The sequence below is a fragment of the Macadamia integrifolia genome, chromosome 11, assembly GCF_013358625.1.
Source record: "Macadamia integrifolia cultivar HAES 741 chromosome 11, SCU_Mint_v3, whole genome shotgun sequence".
Classification (NCBI taxonomy): Eukaryota; Viridiplantae; Streptophyta; class Magnoliopsida; order Proteales; family Proteaceae; genus Macadamia; species Macadamia integrifolia.
The window spans coordinates 7,919,486-7,945,357 of NC_056567.1; the positions used below are offsets into that span (position 1 = coordinate 7,919,486).

The window sequence follows — 25,872 nt, forward strand, 5'->3', positions numbered from 1 at the left end:
TTTTTTTTTAATTTTAATAAGTATTTAACAATATGTGTATCTAATTTTTTCCTTATATATAGTCTCTTGGTGGCAAACACATGGATCTTCGGCCCCTACGCTTTAACAATATGCAATACGCATATTAGGCCTTTGTTGCTCCGCTTCCGGTTGTGAGCGCAATTGGAGCACATTTGATTTTGTACGTATTTTTTAAATATTAGTTTGTAATTATACTTTTTACATCTATTTCTTGACTTAAATAAAGAGTATTTATGGATTCAGATTCACACCAAGAAGAGGAATAGACTAGAACAGCAGCGCTTGAATGATCTAGTTTGTATCCAATATAATCGTCGGCTTCATTCAAGGTTCCAAGAAAGAAGGGAAAAGGGCAGCAATTATGATCCATTAATTCTTGATGAAATGAATTGGAATAGTGAATGGATAACAGGGGATCAAGAAGATGGAGATTTAGTCCATCCTGGAGACGAACTCACATGGGGAGATGTTGATAGAGCAGTTGGTGCATCTACATCGGTGGGGGGTCACAATTTACCTAGGAGGGGCTCAAGGATCAACAAGTGCAGCCAATATTTGCTACACACGTCGTGGTAGGGGAAGGGCCACTATTAAGGAATCGTCAGATGATGAAGTTGAAGAAGAGGTCCACGATGTGGTGCGTGATGATGAAGATATTGAAGAAGACTTTGGTGATGGGCCAACTGATTCTATGAGTCAACAACAACAGGAGGAAGAAGAAGTAGATGTTGATTTGTTAGCTTGATTATGGTTAAACAAGAACAAATTTTAGCTTGATGGTGTATTTTGTTGTTTTAAAATTTATACTTTAAAGCTTACTAAAGTTTAGCATTTTGGTTTATTTTTATGTTTCTCAATTTCCATTAGGTGTTTTTAATTCTCCCCAGGTAGGATTGGAACCCATAGCCTATCACCTATCATGAGTCATGACTCATATATTAAGGAACAAGGTTTCTCTTGTTGCTTAATGTTTTAGTATCACTAACTTATATGTATTGATTGACAGGGGGTTAAACATTAAAATATCAGGGTTCATAGACTTTGTGGATCTCGTTTTGGGCATCATAGAGATAAGTATATCTAACTACATACTTAAATAGTTAAATATTATATTATTTATAATATTTCATTAGGAATTATATGTTGTTATGCCTTTTGTTTTATTTATAGCTTTTTTATGAATAATTTTTTTATTTTTTGTTGTGTTTTCTCATGTTAGAAAATATATCACTTTGCAATTTGCATTGATATGAATTTCATGTTGAATGTTGATTCTTGTCTCTTGATGTTGCTTAAAGTGTGTACTTTTTTCCCTTGATGTTGCTTAAAATCGTGCTTCTTCTATTTTGATATAACTTAAAGGCTTGATTTTTTATAAACAATTTAAAATTAAGTATATCATTGTTATACAGTTATACTAGATATTATAGATATATTAAAAAAATAGTAATGTCTTTTTTGGCGCCGTATTCGCCTTAAGGCGGGCGCCTTCTCGCCTAAGCGCTTAGACAGCCCTCCAGCGCCTTGGTTCGCCTTGGCGCCGTGGCAATTATGGTACTAACAACTAGAACATAAAACTAAACAATATGTCCAAAACCAACAACATAATAGGACTCGAGCAAACCCTACAACTAAACTAAAACCCAAAATGATAATTCTACAAGATTAGTTTTACACCCAAGACATTGAACACAACCAAATACGATTATAAACAAGATCATTCAAACCAACAATTTGCATGGCATCTCTTGTATGGTAATGGAGCACACCCTTAGAATCAAATATAGAATATTGTAAATTTTTTCCCCTCAAAAATCAAAGCTCAAAGCTCAAATACACAAGCACACATAGACTAGACATCCATTTTACAGCAAAAACTCAATATTATAACTTCACAAATGATGGCCCAAATGACACAATTCACAGGGACAGTACATGTTCATAGACAATACCGTATCAATAATTACCAAATACTTAAACACAAACATGCATCTCCTCAGGAAGAAGCTAGATTACCAGACAAAAAAAAAATTCAGATAAAAGTACACTTACAAGCTCCATCTAAGCCACACATCGGAGGCTTATCTTCTTTGACAGTATTTGCAACTTTGAGCAGCTTGCTAACTCCAAAGTCTGCAACTTTTAGATGTCCAGAATCATCCCGCAATATATTTCTGTTATCGTACTCATAGGCAATAACAAAAACATCAGTGACGATCGTTTCAGTGCACATTTAGAGCAAATTTCTATAACATTACATAAGAAATTCAATGAATGTGACAAAATCGAATAATAGAACCTACGAAGGCTCAAGATCTCGGTGAATTATAGCTTCAGGCTTATTCTCATGCAAATAATTCATTCCCCTGGAAAACAAAATGAAATTGGGAGGATGAGAAACTACAGTGTTTCATGAGTTACCATCATAGTTCAAATAACGTGGCGAAACATCGCCGAAATTTCAAAAATTTCAGTGATTTCGGCATGGCCGAGACGAATTGCCACACAAAATAGAACACTTTTTCAGTCAAAATTGAAATTTCAGTCATTTCGGTCACAATTATTGTAAATGCCATACATCACGTTTACTTGTTTGACTTGTGTTTTCTATCTTCTAGTACTAAAACAATGTGTAGAATAAACACTGTTACACAAGCTATACAATAGAGTTCGGCATATACTGCCAACCAAGGGTGCAAATCCAAATACCACTTTGTGTGACTTCTCTTGAAATATAAAGGTTTACAGTCAACATTTTGGTAAAAAAAACATATCGATGCCCTGAGCCTTCTCATGCCCCTCCCTCCTCCACTGCCAGAACTCCTCTCCCTCCCACCCTCTGCTTCTCCTCTCTCTGAACCTATCCGAGCCTCCTCCCCACCCCCATCCACTCCCTCCTCCCATTCTCCTCCCATCGCCCCCATTCCTTCCACCCTCCTCTCCTTCCCTCCATACATCCCTCCAAAATCCTGGAAAACAGTAGCCTCTGCCAACACCCATCCTTCCCGTGTTGGACATCCTTTATCTTTTGTCCCTCCTACTGTTGTTAATGACTCCTTAGTTGGGTTCTGCCCTGCGTGGTTGCTTGATTCGGAAATTCAGAAATGGAGCAACTGCCTCATTGGGCACTTCCTAGGAAGTAGATCCATTTTTCCTATTTTTAATGCCTCTCTTCTCTGGCAATGGCGAACTTCCAGAATGCTTCACATGTACTTCCTTGACAATGGAATTTTCATTTTGAACTTCTCAAATGAAGATGAAAAGAAGACTGCTCTTGAGGGTGGTCCTTGGCTCATCGGAAAGAAACCTAAATTGCTCAGGCAATGGGACTAGCATCAATCTCTCACCAAGGTTGACATCAAAGCTATTCCCATTTGGATCTCCCTGCCAAACCTCCCCCTCCACTATTGGGGAGCCAAAGGTCTCAGCTATCAGCTCTCTCTTAGGCAAGCCTCTCTATTCGGACCACCAAACTCACATTCAAGACCAATTGGCCTTTGCAAGAATATGTGTGTAGCTCTCTGCAGAAGTAGAACCCCCCTCCTCAGTTGCTATATATGATGAAGATGGTTTCTCTTTTTCTCAAGTAATTCATTATGAGTGGATGCCTCCTCTTTGTACTATTTGCAAATCATTTGGGCACCCCCAAGATTGCTTCGTTTGATGCCGAAGTTTTCCATGCTACTGATCGGTTTTCTCTTGGCCCTTCTAGAGGGAGGAAGCATCGACGAAGAGTTTTTCATGACCAGAGCCGTATAACTAGTCCCCGAACTTGTGAAAACCTTCCCCCAGTGCTAGACCTTTGTCGAGCGGACCACTGGGTTCCATTCTTTAGACCAATGGTTTCAACAGATTCTCTCTGTTGTTCAATCCTTCCTCTTCTTCTAATGAAGGCTCTCTGTCGCCTCGATCCTCCCGTTATGGATCTGGCTCCCTTGCTGTTGTTTCTTCTCTGGCAGCCGAAGGTTGCTCTGACCCTCCTTTTCTTTCCCTCCTTCCTACTCCTATTGTCGCCTCTGCAAACCCCCTGCCTTCTCTCTCTATCTATCCTCCTTTACCACCCCCATGCCCTGCTTTTGTGCTGACACCTGCGGACATCAATCCCTCTTCCTTATCTTGCTCTCCGCTGGACAGTTCAAACCCCACCATCACTTGCCCTCCTCTTATCCCTCTTCCTTTCTGGCCAACTAACAGCCCACTTATCTCTCCTTCCTCTTCTGCGGCCCACCACTCCCATAACCTCTTAAACCGGCCCATCATATACCCTTCTCCATCCAACCCTGATCTCCTTTCCAACCTGGAGCCCTCCGCTGACCCAACCCACCTAACCCATCCTCCTTTTGACCCACTGCCACAAACTGACGGATCGGATCCAATCCAACCCTCCTTTTGACCCGAAACTTACATGCTCATCTCCTTGCTCACCCATCACCTTCAACTATCGAGCCTTCGCATTAGGCTCCTTGGACCTGCCATGCCTCCTACCACCTTGGAAGGCGTCAGCATCAATCCCTCGTCAGCCGTCGTTGCCTCGTCTCCTTCAGTGGTTCCTGATTTATGGTATTCTCTGCCCCATCCTGGAACCAGACAGTTCAACCTCCTCCCTGGCCTTCTGCCAGACCCTGTTGGTGTCGATTGCCTGCCTAACGCTTCTGAAGGCGTCATCATCAACTCATCGTCCACTGTTGGTGCACCCCTTTTGTCACACCCCGTTCCACATGACACAGTAACCATAGCACAACATACACACACTAAGTCAAATAAAATTTGTATTTCAGTGGAAGTCTTACCTGTACATATCTGTAAATACCCCAATACTCTTGGTACCCAAATTGTATTACATAACATAATTACATGTGGGCCCGTAGGCGTAATATACACACAAGAAATACAATTTAAGCATCTAGAATACAAAAGGGGCTACATCTCTAAAATAATCAAAAAGCATCCCTGTATGGTATCAACGTTGCTGACTCGTAACACAACAATCGCACGGGCACTCGGCCTCGTGCCTAAGATCTTCAGGGACCCACTAGTACTCAACTGGAAATTCCACGGTGGGTCCCAGTTCTTAACTCTTCATCCGGATAACCACCAAGATCAACTAAAAATGGTATGCACATGGGATGAGCTCACTAGCCCAGTAAGTGAAAAGAAAAACCACACAAATATACGCAATACAAATGAACCTATATGCATGCAGTTCATTTTATTATCTTAGTCCACCTAGACAACAATTCTAAATCATAGGTTATGTGCTATTCACAACCACAGTGCACATATGCCCCGGGTTTGAGTCGCGAACCCTATCCCGCGATACGCCCATAGGGTTGCTGAAGAAGGCCAGCCGTTGGTACCAGAAGGTAAAATGCTCACCCAGAGCGACATTAAATTTAAAAGCAATACGATTGGCCCTTTATTATATCACTAAAGTTGCCGACAGGATATACCCAGCACCTAAACCCTTACTGGGAAGGGTCGTAACACAGGGATATGCCAATCCTAACCGCAAGCTCCTATGTGAGATAGTACGACTGCATAGCGCCACTACGTCCCATACCACGGGCCACCAATGCATTCGTGTCCAAGCCGACTACGGCATCTAGTCTAACAAGCATCATAATCAATTGTTAAAATCACCCATCTCACATCACAAAACAAGAACAGGCATTTAACCATTAAAGATATCAACATGTTAAATCATAATTGAATTTCATAATGCACACATCAATGCATACAATGGCATTCATGGATGACTAGTCTACAACTAGAATGACATGATGCAGTGTCCTCTTCCCACTCACCTATTTGTGTATAATGATCACCCTTGGTACGAGGTAGATCCGACGTGCAATGACGCGAGTTCTAGTACAACCTATCATAAAAGAGTTACGTTTAGTAGACCTCCACTTTAAGTTCATAACCAATGAGGTTTGATGATTCCAATGTGTTTAGAATCACAAGAGTAGGTTACCCGATAAATTTGGGTCCAATCAGAATTCGAGAAATCGAATTGGTAGGTAGACCGGCGAGCAAGACACCCACCAGTCCTTGGTCTCCTATCGACCTAGGAATACTGCCTGGACCAGCGGGCCAAGACTAACGGGCAAGGCACCCACCAATCCTTACTCGCCTGTCGGACCAGCAGCCTTGCTTAGACCGATGGGCCAAGAGCGGCGGGCAAGGCACCCACCAATCCTTGCTCGCCAGTTAAGCTAGCAGCCCACCTAGGACAGGCGGGCATTGGATTGGTGGGTCCTATCCATTTCAAGGCACCCACCACTCGCGGCCGAGGTTTTGCTACTCTCTCCCATTCTTCATCCCACCTTAGGGAAACCATCAAGGGTCGATTCACATTTTCCACAAATCTAAGGCTCCAAATCATGATTTCAACCTAGATCCAAGGTCGATCTAAGGTCTTAAGCGTGGATCTTACCTCTTTGCTCAAGAACACCTCAAACCCTCAAATACTTCTCTTTAGCTCAAGAGATCAACAAAAGCTTCACAAATCTTGCAAGTCTTCCTCTAAATCCTTCATAAACAACATATAGAACCTCTATTAAACCTTAGATTCATATTCTCAAAGGATAGTAGCAAGATCCAAAGGATTTCTACCCAAATCGAAGGGTTTCACTTTGGGTTTCATAAAGGCTAAAGGAATATGGACTTTACTCACCTCAAATCGTAGATCTCGAGATGAGGATTGCAAATCCGGAGTCGGATTCAAGAGATTTGACCCCAGCAACACACAACGATCGTCTCCTTCGCCATTTTCTTCTTCCTTCCTCCTTTTTCTTCTTTTTCTCTCTTCTTTACTTTTCTGAACTACCGTGTAAAACAATAACTGAGGTGAAAAAGAGGTAATAAATGCTATTTATAATGGGATAAAATATCTAATGACCAGAGTGATAGGTCACACTGGTGGGTCCGACCCACCTATGACCACCCACCAGTCGGCCAAAACTTAGCCCCAAACATTGGGATTTTCGATGGGGCTAGGCCCCGACACATATTTCACTCCCGGTAATTGATTAATATGTATACTTGACATAGAATACGGCTACGTACCTTTATTATGCGTACATGGCCTCGTGATACATGCAAGTGCACGGCTTGGGTACACACACTTCACTAGGCATTGATTCCAACTCATTTGGCCAACCCGAGTTCAGAGTCACCCTTGCTACCATGCTCCATAAAGTACCCACCGTGGCTCACTCGGGTTCAGGTCCTACAAGACCAAACCGAACCAACTGGAAATTAGATCGGGTTTAGAAAGTAGGGTATCACACCTTTGGTGTCTCTTGGAAGTGATTGCCCTACCACTTCCACTTGTACTCCCAAGGTTCTTATCGAAGCCTCACTGCTTAGTCCCCCGCCTACCCTCGGTTCTTTAGCTGCCCCCCCCACCCTGGCATGCAGTAGCCCTCGCCTTGGCAACTCCTCTGGGTCTTTCTCGAGGCCCTATCTTGACACTCTCTGCCCTGGCATCTTACTGAAGATTTCATCCTTGCACACCTCTACTCCTTGCCTCCCGCGAGGCCCTCTCTACTAATGCCTCGATGGGTCCTAGAGCTGCTACCGACCTCTCGGATAAGGCTCCTCAGCCTTTCTCTGTTGCTGCAGGCCCTCGAAAACAATCCCCCTCCCTAAGGTCCTCATAAATCTCTGTCCACAGTCTCCCAACCCCCCTGAAGGAATACCACTGTCATCTCAGGTTGAGACCCTCCTTGAAATCCCCCCTTAGCTCTTCGGAGCTCTCGAAGCCATCCCCTTCCCGTTCTAAATGATCCCTTAGATCATCTAGAATGTCAGAGGGTAAAATTCCTCTACCAAGTATGCTATCATCCGATCCCGTATCAAATCTTCCAAAGCGGTCCTTTGTTACCTCCTCGAAACCAGAGTCCTTGAGGTTAATGCCCCTCGTATCTCTACCTCCATTACCCCTTCCTGGTCCTCTAATTATCCCCATTCCCCCGATGGTCGCATCTGGACCCTTTAAAATCCTTCTTTGATTCATCTCTCCCCTATTGCTTCTTCTTCACAATCCATCCACCTTTCTCTCTCCTTCCCCTCTAATATTCCCCCCTGTTTCTTCTCGGTCATCTATTATACCCTCAATAGGGCTCTTGATCGGATTTCCCTCTGGGAGGATCTCCGTTCCTTTGCCCCCTCCACTACCACCCTCCCTTGGGCTATTGGGGGTGATTTCAATGTGGTCAAATCCTCCCATAACAAGCATGGAAGTTCCTCTATTGACCCTGTTGTCTTGATGCCTTCAGTAATCGCATGACTGAAATTGGCATAAATGACCTTAGATGGTCAGCTTCTAACTCACTTGGCGTAACAAAAGAAGTGGAGACGCACAGGTTGCCTACAAACTGGATAGAGTCCTAGTCAATGAATCATGACTCCAATCCTTCCCCTCCTCTTATGTCTCCTTCGACCTTCTTGGCATCTCCGACCATTCTCCTATCTCCCTCTTCGTTCATCCCAACATCTCTTTTGGCCCCAAGCCTTTCAAATTCTTTGACATGTGGATTTCTCACCAAGATTTCCTCCCCTAGTTCAGGAAGCTTATAGCATCCCTATTCACTACCCCTCCTCCCCTCTCATTGCTTTCGCCCGGAAGCTTAAAAACGTTAAATCAGCCCTCAAATGTTGGAACTCCACCACCTTTTGAAACATCAATGATCAAGTGCTCTCTTATCATGCTAAGCTGGATTCCATCCATTTCAGTCCCAGTGTTGATCTCCTCCCTCCTAAGCAGATGAGGAGAGGCGACTCACCTCAGAGCTTTCCTCCCTCCTCGCCTAAGAGGAAAGCTTCTTTCGACAAAAATCCATAACCAAATGGCTTGACCTTGGGGATTCCAATAACGCCTACTATCATAGATCCCTCAAGGCCAGGACAAATGTCAGCTCGATCCCAAGATCTTCTCCAGCTCTGGGATTGAGCTGCTTTCACCTGAGGATATCAAATCTAAAGCAGTCACCTACTTCTCTAACCTCTTCCATCCCCACTCCTTCTCCCTTGCCCGATGATCCCCTAAACAAATTCATTCCTCCCCCCCCCCCCCAATCTCTTACCCTCCCTTCAAGCCCTCTGCCATCTTCTCCCATAAATCCAATAAAGCCCCTAGCCCAGATGGCTTTAGCATCGGGTTCTTCTCTGCCTGCTGGCATCTCATAAGAGATGAGCCCATCCATACCATCAGAAGTTTCTTTGTCAACCCTTCAAGATTCAAAGAGTTAATCATACCTTCCTCTACCTCATTCCCAAAAAGGAGGGGATCACTCCATGCTTGATTTCAGGCCAATTTCTTGTGCTACCTCTTGTACAAATTCATCGGCAAAATTTTGTCAAACAGAATCCAAGGCATCATTGACTCCCTTATTAGCTCCAATCAATTGGCCTTCATTGCTAGCAAGAGCATTGCAAACAACATTATTCTCTACCACAAAATTCTCAGAGGTTTCGACCGCAAATCTTATTCCAATGTTGCCCTTCTCAAGATTGATATTCATAAGGCTCTTGACTCTATCCGTTGGGACTTCATCTCTAATGTCCTCCTTCGTATGCCCTTTCCCCCATCCTTCATTCATTGGATCATTTCTTGTATCTCCTCTCCCCGTTTCTCCGTCCTAATCAATAGAAACCATACTAGCTACTTCTCCACTGCAGTCAGTATCCGGCAAGGTTGTCCCTTGTCCCCTTTCCTTTTCTCCCTTGCACTCAATGTCCTATCCCACTCCATCCAGTCCTCCACCGATCAACACCACATCTCTTCCATCCCTAAATGTAAGGGTCAATTACTCACCCATCTCGCTTTCACTGATGATCTTATGTTCTTCTCTAAAGCTGACCCCTCCATCTCCTCCATCATATCCTCCCTCCGTCTCTTTAAATCTCTTTTTAGGCTTCATATCAACCTCCTTAAATCCAACATCTTCCTTTCGGGTGTCTCCGATGTTAATAAGAGCCATCAGTTGGCCCTCACCGGCTTCTCTTTGGGTTCTCTTCCTGTCAAATACCAGGGCCTCCCTCTCATTTCAGCTAGGCTCACCTCCCACCATTGCTCCCCCCTCTCGATTTTATAAGGAAGAAGCTTTAGATCTGGAAAGGCAAGCTTCTCTCCTCTACTGGTCGCCTGGTCCTCATCAAATCTGTTGTTCGATCCATGTATCTCTATTGGTCTAGCATCTTCATTCTTCCCTCCGCTACTTTAAAATCCATCGACTCCCTTCTCTGTTCTTTCCTCTAGAAAGGAGTGGAATCTTTTAGATTCCTTCATCCAATGCCTTGGTCAAAGGTCTGCTCCCCTAAAGTTAAAGGAGGATTTGGTTTGAGGAAAATCCAATGTCAATTCTATCGGTATCTTGAAGCTCATCTGGAAAATTGCCTCTAAGAACAATAGTATCTAGGTCTCTTGGGTCTACTAATCATCTTCTCAAGAGAGACTCTCTGGATTGTGGCTCCTCCTTCCGATGCCTCCTGAATCTAGAGAAAATTCTCAATGCTAGACCTGTAGCCCTTAGTGTGATATCATATTCTATTGGAGATGTTCCAACACCTCCCTCTAGTTACACCCTTGGCGCCCCTCCGGTATTCTACTCCCCCTGATCCCACTAGAGCAATTTACTTTTCTGGCTTGAGCAGATCTACCATGGTAAATGCCATTATGTTTGCCTTTGGCTGGTCTCCCACTCCCCCCCTCCTTAGCCGACCTTTGGTCTGCGGTCCCTTCTATCCATCCCGGGCATCGTGGAAGGGAAAAGGTCCTCTGGCTTCCCTCCCCCCATGGATTGTTTAGTTTTGCCTCTGCTTGGGATTTCATCCATTCTAAAAGCTTTATCATGCCTTAGAGGAAAATCATCTAGTTCAAGGGTCACATCCCTTGTCATAGCTTCACAGTTTGGAGAGCCATCTCCAACTACCTTCCCACCCAGTCTTTCCTGATTCACCGGCGCATCTAAGTCCCCCCATCCTGCTATCTCTGTTAGAACAGTTTTGAAGATGTAGACCATCTTTTCTTCTACTGCCACTTTACTTCCACCATCTAGAAGAAGGTCCTTAGTTCCGGTGGACTTCCCGCCGGCCCATCCTCCCCTTTTCCCGGAATGGATTTGAAATGACATGACGTTTGGAGGGCTCTCTATTTGTGACATAGTTGGGAAGGTCGCCTTCGGTTCTTTGATTACCTACACCTGAGTGGAGCGCAATCTGCGTAGATGGACTTCCAATTCCCAATCTTATGATACGATTTGGAAAGCCATCTACTATGATGTTTCCCCCAAGATTAGTGGCCTACATCATCGTACTGCTTCCCGAGGTCTCCCCTCCACCACCATACCCCCCTTGATGTATCCCTTCTTTTAGTTGTGCTTTTTGCCCCATATTGCCTTTTCCTCCATTGAGGGCTTGCTCCTTTTGGCTTCTCTCCCCCCTCCCTTCTTCCTCCTTTGCATGTACTTCCCCCTTGTTAATGAATTTATTTGCTCACCAAAAGAAAAAAAAATTGTCAAAATTGAAATTTCAATCATTTTGGTCACAATTATTATAAATGGCATACATCACATTTACTTGTTTTACTTGTCTTTCTTATATTCTAGTACTAAAAAAATGTGTAGAATAAACAATGTTACACATGGTATACAATAGAGTTCGGCATATACTGCCAACCAAGGGTGTAAATCCAAATACCACTTTGTGTGACTTCTCTTCAAATATAAGGGTTTACATATGTTTATATAGGCTAAATAAGGTTTCCCTTAAGTATTGGATCTTAATTTGACTATTTGCCCCCCAAAATGGCCAATCAAAACTGACTAGCAAAAATGCACTATTTCAGAAAAAATTTTGCCATTTCTGTAGATTTTGGTCATTTCGGTCTGGTCGAAATGAGATCGAAATTCGAGTTCTCAAACTATGGTTACCATGTAGTCACCTTTGAGGTTCCAAGTTCCAACACCACAAATCATATAATCCACCTTGTTTTAGAACAATTGGAGAAAGGTTTTTAGATTGTAGCTAAGGTTAAGTATTATATGAAATATCAAAATGACTTTTTTTTTTTTTTTTGGATGAATAAATAATTCATTACCAAGAGGAGAATAATATACAAAGGAAAAAAGGGGGGAGGGAAAGCTAAAGCCAACAAGGAAAGCCAACCCAGGGGGAGCAACAAACTCAAAGGCATGCAACACTAACTAAGAGGATACAAAGAAAAGGGGGGGGGGGACAAAAGCCATCAAACAACAAAATGATAAAGCACATCAAAATAGAACTCAGCCATCAAGTGGTGGTGGGGATGAGGTCGACCTGTAGGTTCCAAGAGGTAATGATGTGAGTGTTCCTAAGGGCATTGGGACAGGACGAGCCTGGAGGGTGTGGACTTTGGAAGTAACATCAAAGAAGATAGCTTTCCAAATCTTATCCGGAGAGCAAGATTTGGGAGTCTATCTTCAAATGTTACGCTCCATCCAGAGATGGTTAATAGTAGCACAAAAAGCCAGCTTACCAAGATGGAGAAACCGGAGAAGGTCATATCTATCTAGATCCATTCTCTATCAAAAGGAAGAATGGATCTCCTAGCCAGCCAACACTTGGAAATGACAGTTTTCCAAATAAAGGAGTCAATGGGGCAGGTGAAGAAGAGGTGGGAGATGTCTTCCGTACCCAAAGGACAGAGGCAGTAGGACGGGTTGGCGGGAATGTGGTGGTGAATGAGGAAGGATTGGGTAGGAAGGCAATTGGTAAGGCACCTCCAGAGGGTGAAGCTATGGCGAAGAATGTGACCTTTAAACCAAACCAACTTATGCCAAGGAGCTACCGGGGTAGTGGCACGGATGAAGGACCAAGCAGAGACAGAAGAGAATATCCCATTTGATGAGGGGAGCCATATGCATTTATCTTCCCTTCCTCTATGGCTAGGGGGAAGAGGAGGGAGGGAGGCCCAGAGATCTAGGAAAGGAGGGGGGAGAAAGGAGGGGACCAGCCACTAAGAGAAAGGATACAAGAGACAGTAGCATTGGTAGGAATACCAGAAGAGTATACAACTCTAGGAGAGATCAAGTGGGATAGAATGCCCGAAGGATGCCAAGGGTCTTTCCAAAGAGGAGATGGTCCGCCCATTGCCTATGGTGGAGGAGATGGCCGGAAGGGCAATGGTCCTATGACTAAGGATATTCCTCCAAATCTAGGAAGCATCAGTTATGGAAGGAGCTATCCATAGGGAGTTATGCTTGAGTAAACCAAAATGAACCCAGTCAATCCAGATGCTTTGTGTTTGGACACAAATTTTCCTATGAGCTCGAGGATTCCCAGTTTCCCACAGAGTTGGCATCTTTGATTCTCCTAATCCCTAAGCCACCCTCAAATTTGGGAAGACAAACTTTTTTCCAACTTAAAGGGCGAAGAAATTCGGAGGAATCAAAGCCCTTCCAAAGGAAGAAGCACAGGAGGCCCTCAAAAATCTTAATCACAGAAGTAGGGAGGGCAAAGGTACCATACCAGTAAAGGTACATGGACTGGAGGACCGACCTAATAAAGCTTAGACAGCCAGCAAAAGAGAGGAGTTTGGATTTCCAGAGCTGAAGCTTCTTTTTGAGAAGATCGAGCAATGGGGCGCAATGGTGGGAAGAGAGCCTGGAGGAGATAAGGAGTAACATTAGGTACTTAACAGCAGGGAACCCAACGGAATTCCCGAGATCTTAGAAAGGGAGACTTGGACCTCAGGGGGGGCACCGGAGAAGAAGATATTGAGAAGCCTTTCAGGATCCAACTGCAATGTACCTTGCTTTACAACTATTGATACAAGGATTTTAAGTTTGAGCCTTTTCTAAGCATTTGGTCCAAGTGGAAACAATAAGTATTTTGTGTAATACATCGACATACCTTAACATACAGTAAAAATAATGGAATTCAAAAAATAACATAATGAACAAAATATTGCCAAAAACTGAAATAGAACTTCAGTTGATAGGATAAATATCACTACATATTTCTAGGAACAATCACACAAGCAGCTCAAGCATCTACAGTGTTGTCAAGAGATGAGACACAAGTTCTCTCATATGTTAGAATAGCAAGGTTCACTTTACATATAACTAAAATATCTATAGAACTAATCAAGTATGCACTAATTTGAAGCAAAAATAATATATCTATTTCTTTTTTGCAATATGTGTAACTTTTATAATTTTTAGAGGAAATTACATTCCCCTCACCTGGACTATGGCCTTATACCAAGTTCCCCCCACGTACTTTCATAAATACCAATCCCCTCCCCTGTAATTTGAAGATTCTTTCAATCGCCCAATAAGTGACTGACAGTGTTAAACTGACCTATAAAAAGACCAAGTTACCCTTGTGGCATCTAATTCTCATTTTGCCATCGGGATAGTTTGCATACCTCTGGCATGCAATTCAACCCTCATTAGTCTCCATACCTCTGGGATGGGTTTGGTGAGCATTAGTTGCTCTGCTACCTGAAGCCATTTTGAGTTTTTCTCTGGGAAGGTTCTCTCCTCAGTAGACTGTATAGCTTTTACTTTCTTTATGTAGCTGAGATGGATGACGATCTCCAATAGGTCTCAATTCCCAAGCTTCTTTTTGTCTCGTCGAAATCGATAATCCATATGGAATAGGGATATGGATAAGATTTGATGATAAAATAATGGGATTTTTCTTCTTTTCAAAACCTCCATGCCTCAATGGATAGAGTTGCAGCAAAGGGTTGCCGTTGTTGGGTTCCCCAATTCTTCCTTTTCCCTTCCTTATTGGGAAGAAAGCAAATATTTTGTTCACAATTTCACAATAAATTCCCGTTTTATTTTCTGCCTTTATCCGTGATTCTGATTGTTTCTTTCTGCAACCTCAGATTAGCCTATCTACTAAAGACAGAGTAGGAAGATAGACAAAAGGAAGGATGGCCATTGTGGACCTAAACAAATAACGAGAGGAGAAGAATACAGAGATCCTTTTAGCCAATTGGGATTTGGTGTGTTAGAGCTGAATTTAATTGTAACCCACGAGAAGTTGTTATTTTTCCCCAATTAATTGTTGAAAGGTTGAAAGCCATGGAATTTCCTTAGTGAGCGAAAAATAGAAAGTTAACTTTACCAATCCTTAAATTGGAGGCCACTCTCTTCTGAAAAAACTGAGAAAATTTTACCATCCATATTCTCAGGCTACTGTGGTGCTTTTCTTTGTTGAATTATAAGAGGGTCAACTACTGTAAAACCTGTGGAATTCAATGGGCTTGCTGAAAAATCTGCTAAGAGAAAGAGGAAGAACAAGTACAGAGGAATCCGACAGCGGCCTTGGGGGAAATGGGCTGCCGAGATCAGAGACCCTAGAAAGGGGGTCCGTGTCTGGCTGGGAACCTTCAACACTGCTGAAGAAGCCGCAAGAGCTTATGATGCTGAAGCTAGCAGAGCCTTTATGGGCTTCTCCGGCTCTCTCTCTCTCTCTCTTGCCTCTTGGAGTAAAGGAATAGTGGCAGCGATGACACCCATAAAGAAAGAATAAAGAAGAGGCAAATGACCGCGGAGTAGATCAACGGCCAAAAGCAGCGAACAATGGCGGGGCACAGCGATGAAGAAGGGGAAAATCGCGATGGAGGAGGTTTTGTTAGCCTTTTAGGGTTTAAGGCTTATTTCATATAGGAAGGGTAATTTCAGTATGAAATTACATATTTGAATGATGAGGTCATCACTTAACAGGGCTATCTAACAGAAGGGGTACGATTGAAAGAATCTTCAAACTAGAGGGGAGGGGATTGGTATTTATTAAAGTACGTGGGGGGGAACTTGGTATTAGGCCATAGTCCAAGGGAGGGGAATGTAATTTCCTCTAATTTTTATATGGCCACATAGAAGTGCCATCAACATAACCTAAATACTATGACATAATCAAAGCATCTACAGAAAAATAGTAGTGATTCTCCTCTTCAAAAAAAAGTGTAAAAGTTCTATTCCAATGGGATCTACATCAGTTCTTTTGGGGTAGAATATGTTAGTATAGTTTGACAGACAAACGAGAAAATCTAAAACAATGTACAATTTGAGCAGCCGTGATACAGAAATTCAGCAGTACCAAAGGAAAGAGAAGAAAACTACTTTTGCAACATCACAGTTGTCACAGCCACCATGACAGTCAATTAGCTGTCATGACAACTTGTGGTTACTGTTCATGTCTAGGTTTCGTTTTGGGTTTTATTTTCATATTTTAATTGTTATTAGTTGTTTATGTCATTCTGGGTTGCGTTATTTAATTCTAATCTTGTTTGGTTGTCTTTTTTTTTTATTATATAAAGTTGCTTGGTCAGATTAGAACACTTCTTTATCTAGTTAATGGTTAGAGTCAATGTTTTTTTTTTCCTTTTTGGGTCAAGATTGAATTCAGTCTTCATCTTTTGAGTCAGAGCCTCTTTACTGACCTAGAGAAAGCTTATGATAGAATAACCAGAAAGTTAATTTGGCATGTGCTACGGGAGAGAAGGGGCTCCAATATCTTGGTGGACATAATTAAGGACATGTATGAGGGAGTGGTGACGAGTGTCAAAAAAATGCCATAAGGCCAATGTAGTGATTTGCCAATTACAATTGGATTACATCAAGGATCTTCACTATTCCCTTATTTGTTCCACTCATTATAGATGAGTTAACAAAACACATACAAGATCAGGTACCTGGTGTATGTTATTCAGTGACTATATTGTACTCATAGATGAGCCTATGTAAGGGATTAAAACTAAGCTAGAGCTTTGGAGATTGAGCTTAGATTCAAGAGGTTTTATGATTAGCAGAATGAAGACAAAGTATATGATGTACCCCTTTAGTCAAGCTAGGAAGAGTGATGAGGTTGTGAATCTGGCTGACCGGGAACTACCTCAAAGAGACAATTTTAAATACTTTGGGTCAATCATTAGACAGTTATCAAGGCATCAGCATCCTGGAGGAAATGAAGGGCAAATTGGTGCTACAATTAACACGAGTCATGAATGGCAGGCGTCATGAGTACATAGGCATAGGTTAACAGATGCCCTCGGTGCCTTATGACACCGTTAGCCTAAGTCATTCGCTTCTTGTTAGTAGGTAATTTTTTTTCATGGTTCCCACTATTTAATTCAAAATTCTATTTTCAATTTGTGATTGGCTGGTGTAGTTTAATTCCATGCATGCACATACATGTTAACAAGCCTATAAAAGCAAATAACCTTTATTCTTTTTACTCAAAGTCTCAAACCGACAAACCCTAAACTGAAACCTAGGAAGGTTTCTTATATCATAATGGCTCAAAAAAAAATCAGGTAAAGATCCCTCGGTGGGACTAAAACTCACCACCAAGGGTAATTCACGAAACGCAAGGCAGATTGAGTGACAGAGAGACCCGACCGAGAGGAAGGCGAGAGAAGGAGAGAGAGGCGAGAGCAAGAGGGTGAGAGAGCGACATAAGTCGCAAGAGAGAGAGGGAGTCGAGCCACAAAAGAAAAGAGAGAGAAAGAGAGAGAAGGGACGCTAGATAGAGGGAGGTGGTAGGTCTAGGCTGGTGGCAGCGGCAGTTCTAGGGTTCTGATCTCAACATCGATCTCTACTCTGATACCATAATGTAATTAGGGGAATGAGACTTGTGTCAATTAGACACAGGCCCAGCTTTCTTTGTAAGAGAAAAATATGAGTAATAAAACAAGATTACCCTTATACCAATAACACAGCCATATGAATCAGGTGGATTCTTGATTGTTATCCTCTCTTCTATCTTCTCTATATTCTCCATCAATTCAGGTCAGAATTCTGAACTTTACTCTCCCAAGATTTCTATTCTGTTATCGACATTCTGTTCTAAATTTCGTGTTATTTCTATTTCTGGTTGTTAACTGCTGATTAAACACTACTAGAATTTTCTATCGACTTGCTTGAATAAGAAATAAAATCAGATTTTGTTTGCAGTCAGATTTCTCAATCAATTTCTGAAATCCTACTTAACTACTTCAAATTTGAGTTTATAAATCTGACTTCTGCCCTGGATTTTCTGGTTTCAATCACTTAAACTCTTAACCAAATCCTGTTTTGAAACCCTAACAATCCATCAATTCTGCAGCTCTTGCGTTTTCCTACTCTCAGTAGATTTGCTCCATATATTGTATTATGACCATCAGATCAACACCATATTTACAGTCTTGTTCTACCTGTTTAATTTGGGCATTCGATCTAAATTTCAGGTGATCAGAATTGGTTTGAATGAGATTCATGTTTCTCCAAATTTGGTTTGTTCCTTTTTTTCCCCTGCAATCCTGTCGCAAGCTGATCTCCCACTAGATCTCACTGGTTTTGGATTAGTTCTGCATTAAACCAAATCACATATTATTCATGTTAATGGCTCAAAACAACATGGATTGGCAAATTGATGTGGATCCAGGTTGCAAAAATGGGATCAGATCACTTATGGGCCCACACAAATATTAGATGATTCAATGGCAAGACATGATGGCAGATTGGTAAATAAAACAAAGTCTCATATAGAGTGGCAGAACTGTAAATAGGAAAAACCTCAAGGATAGATAGAGAAATAAAAGAGAAGGATATGTAAGGGATTTAGATTTATTTGCCAGGGGTAAACTAGGAAGGTGAAAAAGATAAGGGTAACTTGTAAATATAGACAACTTTGGGTTTTAATTGAAGAGCCCTTTCTCCTACTCCTACCCACGATAGAACCCAAGCTCAACGATAAACCAGAATCATTCCCAGCAAGATATCTTCCTCAATAGGACTCCAAACCACACGAAATTTCAGGGAGGGTTTCCCAAGCTTCAGATCTGATGAATCGATTAGATAAGCAATTAGCATATCACCAAGGATAATGGTATTAAATACCTAAAACTGGTGTTGGCGGTAGGACAGAAACCAGACTTGATTTCAGGTTTGAAAGCCCATGTAAGGGAAAGGATTGGGGCCAACTACTCTAGGCTTTGGGTTGCCCTAGAGTGGTAAACTAACCCTAGAAATCCCAGGTCAGATCAATGCCCCACTTGAGAGTTTGAAACAATTCTTTGAGGCCTGCTATTACCACCAGTTAGAAGTAAGGGAAACAGAGCAGTAAAGAAGGAAAGGAAAAAGAAGGAAGAAATGATCCCCCCTAGCTCCTTGAAGCGTTTGCTGCCCCCAACCCCCCCTTCAAAATTTCCCAATGATCCCCTGGACAATCTGGAATGTTCGAAGCCTTAATTCCTCATCCAAGCAAGCTAAGATCCGATCCCGTATTCATCCCTCACATACCAATCTCTGTTGTCTTCCAAAAACCCGAGTTCTTGAAGCTAATGCCACCCGGAATGCTTCCTCTATTGCCCCTTCCTGGTCCTTTATTTTCAACTACCTCCATAGCTCCATTGGAAGAATCTGGATTCTCTGTGACCCTCTTCACATGTCTGTCTGCTCCTCTTCTGCCCAAGCCATCCACATCTCCATCTCTCATCCCTCTGGCTCCCACATTTGCTTCCTCTTTATCATCTATGCCCACAACCGTGCCTCCCTTAGACTTCCCCTTTGGTCCGACCTGCTCTCTTTTGCCCCCTCCTCGGGATCCAGCCATTGGAGAATTGTGGAAGACTTCAATGTTATTCGCTTTAGTCATGAGAAACATGGGGGTAACCCCATTGACTCCCAGGCTGTGGAATCCTTTAATGATTGCATTGATGACCTAAACCTCACTAATCTAAGATGGTCGGGAGTCAAGCTCTCCTGCCACAACAGGAGATTGGACAATCTCCGTGTTGCTTGCAAACTGGACAAGGCCCTTGTCAACAAAGCTTGGCTTGAATCCTTCCCATCCTCCCATGCCTGCTTTGGCCTCTCCCCGGGATCTCTGACCATAGCCCTATCTCCATCCATGTCCTGCCCTTCCACTCCTTTGGCCAAAGCTGTTTAAGTTCTTTGACATATGGTCCTCTCACCCTGATTCTCTCCCTATTGTCCAAAGTGCTTGAAGCATTCCTATTACTCGTTTCTTCTCTCCTCTCGTCGCCTTTGCCAAAAGTTCAAGAATGTCAAAGCATCTCTTAAGATCTGAAACTCCTCCACCTTTGGTAACATTTCCTCCCGTGTTTCCTTTTGTTGAGACAAACTCCATTCCATCCAATCCAGAAACCAACTCGATCTCCTTAATCCTGAGCTTGCTGCATTGCCACTGACCTCTCTTTGCTTCTTACTTAACAAGAGAGCTTTCTCCGTCAGGAAGCTCGTATCAAATGGCTAGATCTTGGGGACTCTAACTCAGCCTATTTTTACCACTCCCTTAAAGCCAGAAATAATGCCAACTCCATCCCCAAGCTTATTTCCTCATCCGGAGTTGAGAGCTTTAATCTGAGGACATCAAATCTCAAGCTCTCTCACTTCCATGGGATCTTCTGCCCGCACCCTCCCCCACCCCCATCCCTCACAATCTCCTCAACAAAATCCATTCCTCTAATGATGAAATTCTCTGGGCTATCCTTTCCCATAAAGCCAATAAGGCCCCTAGCCCAGACGGCTTCAGTATGGGATTCTTCTCTTCTTGCTAGATCATCATTCGTAATGACCTCATTCTTGCAGTCCAAAGTTTTTTCTACAATCCCAACCAGATCAGTGGAATCAACCACACTAATGTAGATGCACATTATGGAAGAAGATATGAGAGGAAGAAGGGTCTAGTCAAGAAGGCCCAATCGACCCCCACTTAGACCACTTGAGTGGCTAAGTCATTAATTAGAAATAAGGGCCCATTGGGCCATCGGCTAGGGGTATTTAATTAGTTTTTTTTTCAAATTAAGTAGAGGCCCATTGGGCCTCGCGATTTATGTTCCTTCAGGGAGTAAAGTGGTATGTCCTGTCTTAGGACTCTATTTTTCCACATAGGTTTATTCCTAGTCTTAGTATGATTGTAATTAGGAAGGTCCTGCCCTCTTTAAATAGAGGAGCTTACTGTACAATCATGTTTCAGAATTGACTAAATAAAAGTTGCAGATATTTGCTTAGAACAACTGAGATAGTTGTGGGTGAGAAGCCCTGGCCGAGACAGCCACTCCTTCCCCACTTTATCTTGTTTCTTCTCTCTTCCAATCCTACATTCGATCACCATTAGTTCTCTGTTATTGCTGCTACTGTTATTGTATTAATTCAGCCCAGAAGTCACAGAAATCAGAATCGATCAGCTGGGGAGTTCTTATCTTGTTTCTGAATCGATTTCCAGAAGAGCATCCAATCAAGATCAGTTCTGTTCAGCCTTCAAGGGACTGGTTTGGCATCATATGAAGACCATTCTATCCACTCCTGCAAGCCATCTGAAGTTCTCTGCTGTTCTTCTTGAAAGATTTCTCAGTTTCTCTCTCCTAGGGCTGGAATCAAGAACTTTCGGATCTCCACCATCCACTGGCAGAATCCTTTCAAGTTTGCAGGTTATTGTTGCCACATAGGGACCTTCCTTCAACCAAGAGTACAGCTCCATTGGAGCTACACACAGTCAGCCACACCTCTCTCTCTCTCTCCCAATCGCAGGTTTCTCTCTCCTCTATTTTGGGAGAGTCTTTGATTGGTTTTGTTCCTGTTTTCAAGGTACATCCCTGGGGTATTATTGCTGGTTGTTTCTTTGTTATTTCTCTGGTTTCCTATCATCTATTCTTAAAGCTATTGTGGACCAGCTACTTGTGTGCTTAGGGTTATCTTTGCAGGAGTTAATTACTTGTTACCCACTACTACATTACACACCTTTCTCTCATGGTTTAAAGTATCTCCGATACCGATACGATACCCTCCAATACGTATCTTAAATTTAGCCAACCGATACAATAAACACTGATACGATACATGGAATTTTTAAAATCCTTTCGTATCGATATATATCCTACGATACATACCAGTATGCATCGATACATCACCGATACACACCGAATACGATGCGCACCGATATGTATCGATACTCTGAAAAATATAAAATCGATCTGTACGTATCGGCGAGTATCGGTACGTATCGGTCGGTACGTATTGTTGAGTATCAATACGTATCGGTGTGTATCACTATGTATCGATGAATATCGATATGTACCGATACAGTGCGCTACAGTCATATAATGGCCAAGATGAGTAATTTTCAGAAAAAACACGATTTTTTTAGGGGTTTTTGTTCCGAAGTAGCTGCCAGCCATATTTCTCTCTAACTAAAATGGAATCAAGGTTGGGAACAAGGATTTTACATTTATAGGACAACTATAAACCTTGAATTCTTAGTGCAATACCCTCAATTTAGTGTTATCAATAGATGTTTTTAACAATTTTTTATGCAAAAGTGTTTCCTATACATTTATATGCGCATCTTTAGTGTATCTCCGATACAATATGATACCCTCCGATACGTATCTTGATTTTGGCCGATTGATACAATGACCAATACCGATACTTTAATCCTTGCGTTTCTCTATCTTATTCCCAAAAAAGAAGACGCGACTACCATGAATGATTTCAGACTCATTTCTCTTTGCAATCTTCTCTACAAGTTCATTGACAAAATCCTCGCCAATAGTATTCAAAAAGTCATCGACTCTCTCATCAGCCCCAATCAATCTACATTCATTGCTAGAAGGAGCATTGTGGATAATATCATCCCTTGCTCCCTCCTCAAGATTGACATCCATAAGGCGTTCGTCACGCTTAGTTGGGACTTCATCTACAAAGTTTTGTTCCACATGTCCTTCTTAGACTCCTTTGTCCACTGGGTGCACTCTTGCATCTCCTCCCCCTGATTCTCTGTCTTGGTTAATGGTAGCCCGGCTGGCTACTTCCCCTCTAGGCGTGGCATCCGACAAGGATGCCCCCCATCTCCTTTGTCTTCTCCCTATCCCTTAAAGTTCTATCTCGCTCCATTCAATCAACTACCGACCTCCACTCATATCCCCTATCCCGAAATGCAAATCCCTTCTTCTCTCTCATCTGGCATTTACCGATGACATCATGATCTTCTCCAAGGCTGACCCCCTCTCTATCTCCACTATCATGATTCCTTTGAAACTCCCTTGGGTCTCAGTATTAACCTCCTTAAGTCGAGCCTCTTACTCTTTGGTGTTTCTCCGAGTCCCAAGCCCTTCTCCTCGGGATCACAGGATTCTCCTTGGGATCTTTGCCTGTCAAATACCTGGGTCTCCGTCTCATCTCCTCCAGGATTGCTTCCAATCATTGTTCCCCAATGCTTGACCTTCTCAAGTAAAAAACTCCAGCTTTAGAAAGGCAAGCACCTCTCCTATGCTGGTCATCTCACCCTCATTAGATCAGTTCTCCAGTCCATGTACCTCTATTGGTCTGACATTTTTATCCTCCCTGCCTCCACGATCAAGTCCATTGAAGGACTCCTTTGCTTCTTCCTTTGAAAAGGCTCTGATTCCTCTAAATTTTTCCAGCCCCTCTACTGGAATTAGGTTTGCCTCTCCAAAGCCGAAGGTGGTTTGGGGATTAGAGGAATCAAAGAAGTTAACTCCATGAGCGTTCTTAAGCTTATATACAAAACTGTGTTAAAGTAGAAAAGTATTTGGGTTGATTGGATATTCTTCCCCCGCTTAAACACAACACTCTCTATATGGCTCCTTCCCCTCCTGATGCTTCTTAAACCTGGAGAAAAATTCTCAGCCACAGACCCATTCCTCTCAATGCCATATCCATCACTATCGGTAATGGCTAGACCACCTCCCTCTGTAGAGACCCTTGGCATCCTTTGGGCATCCTTTCCAACCTGATCTCTCCCAAGACTATCTACTCTTCTGGTCCGCCACTATCGATAATGGCTAGACCACCTCCCATTAGAGGGACCCTTAGCATCCTTTGGGCATCCTTTCCCACCTGATCTCTCCCAAGACTATTTACGCTTCTGGTCTCCCCAATTCTACTAATGTCTCTCTTATTTTATCTCCCATAGGATGGTCTCCCCCTCCCTCTCCCCCCCTTTTGATGACTTCTGGTCCACCCTCCCTCCGCTCTCTCCCGGTCATAGAGCAAGGGAAGATAAATGCATTTGGTTACCCTCTTCCAATGGGATTTTCTCCTTTTCCTCAGCTTGGTCGTTCATCAAACCATCTGGTCATGTGGTTCCATGGTGTAACCTCATCTGGTTCAAGGGTCATATCCCCCGCCATAGGTTCACTGTTTGGCAATGCCTCTCCAACTACCTCCCTATCCAATCCTTCCTCATTTACCGCTATATCCCCACCAATCCTTCCTGCTGCCTCTACCCCTAAGGTTCTAAGGACATTCCTCACCTCTTCTTTTCCTGCTCCTTCTCTTCATCCATATAGAAAATTGTCCTCTCTAGATGCTGGCCGTCTAACAAACCCGTTCTCCCTTTTGATAGGGAATGGATCTGGATCAACATGACCTTTGTTGGTTCCTCCATCTGTGACAACCTCACTAAGATGGCTTTTTTTACAACCCAAAATCATCTCTAAATGGAGTGAAACAACTATAGATTGTCCTCCAACTCCTGGTCTCCAGACAAGATTTGGAAAGCCATCTACTTTGATGTTACATCTAAAATCATACCCCTTTATGCACACGTTGTCCCTAATTCCCTTAGGAAACATTGCCTCCTGGAACTTGCAAGTCGATCTCATCCCCCACCCTTGATGTTCCCACTTCACTCTCCCCCCCCCCCTTTTGTTTTGGTCATATCCCTTTGGTCTTGATGTATTAGTTTAGATTTTTGTTTTGATGTTCACCCCCCCGGGTTGGCTTTTCTTGTTGGCTTAAGCCTTCCCTCCCCCCTTCTCCCTTTGTATATTCTTCTCTCCTTGGTAATGAATTAATTTATCCATCCAAAAAAAAAAGAAGAAGAAGAAGAGAGAGAAATAGAGAATCACAATGGGGGAAGGAGAAGGGTACACGACTATTGTGAAGAACTTACCCGGCACAATCAACAACCCAATTCAATTCATTCTTCAGAAAACCTGTCCAACAATTTGGGTTACATGCCTTTATATAATAAACTGAAATTAAAACTTGCCTAAATAAAATCTAAAACTAAAATAGCAACTCCTAATTACTTCGTAAGTTCTAACTAATGAAATTAGAAACAAAATAAAACTCAATCCAGTAACTCCCTACATGTCTAACTACCCAAACTAAAAGATTACATAACTTTCCAAATAAAATAACTTATTCTTTCCCATATAAAATAAATCCTAAAATATCCTACTAGACCAAAAACCCAATTTAGATCCGGCTCATCTCGTTCGAAATTGCCAAAAGGGTCAACCCAGTTCAGCCTCTATACCGCATTACAAATCTTGTCGTTGGGCCCTACCAGGCCATAATTCACGTATCAGGCTACATCCAAACTTTATTACATCTAAAACATTGCCAAATTACTTTAAAAAAATGGCATCAGATGAAACTGATTAAGAATTATACCTTCGGGAAGATTAACTAATAAAAATAATTTCAAAACTGAGAACATTCCCCCTTTGCCAAAAGATAAATATATATATATATATATATATGTATACCTTACCCCATTTCGTTGGGATACTATCACAAGAGGAGGGAATGTAGGGTGTGCCTCTTTTGTGCAACGTGAAGATCAGAGGCCTCGATTCAGTGTCTCTAAACTCCTAGTAACAACCTTGATGCAGATGCACGATGGATTTAGGAAAAAAAATATCTTTTTGATTTGATTTTCTATTGTTTTAGAAATAATTTCTTTTTAAATTAGCTAGCTTCTAATTTTAGAATAGTTTCCATTTTCAAGTAGTTTTCATTAATTGTTTGATTTTTCCTTTATATTAGTCATGTAATAGAGAAGAACTCAGTTTTAGATTTTTTTGAATGAATTTGAGAA

General features: G+C 42.3%; 1 protein-coding gene across 3 annotated transcripts in view; it reads right to left on the reverse strand.

The window, feature by feature from the left end:
• The window catches only part of LOC122093775 (integrin-linked protein kinase 1-like), an 86,631-nt gene that overhangs the window by 30,035 nt on the left and 30,724 nt on the right, over positions 1 to 25,872 (reverse strand). For 2 of the 3 annotated variants that reach the window (XM_042664251.1, XM_042664252.1), the window contains exons 7-8: positions 2,325 to 2,387; positions 2,074 to 2,195 (exon numbers count right to left, since the gene is read on the reverse strand). In XM_042664251.1, coding sequence (XP_042520185.1) covers positions 2,074 to 2,195; positions 2,325 to 2,387 — 185 coding nt within the window. The remainder of the gene's footprint in view (positions 1 to 2,073; positions 2,196 to 2,324; positions 2,388 to 25,872) is intronic. The other variant, XM_042664253.1, reaches the window with a different exon arrangement.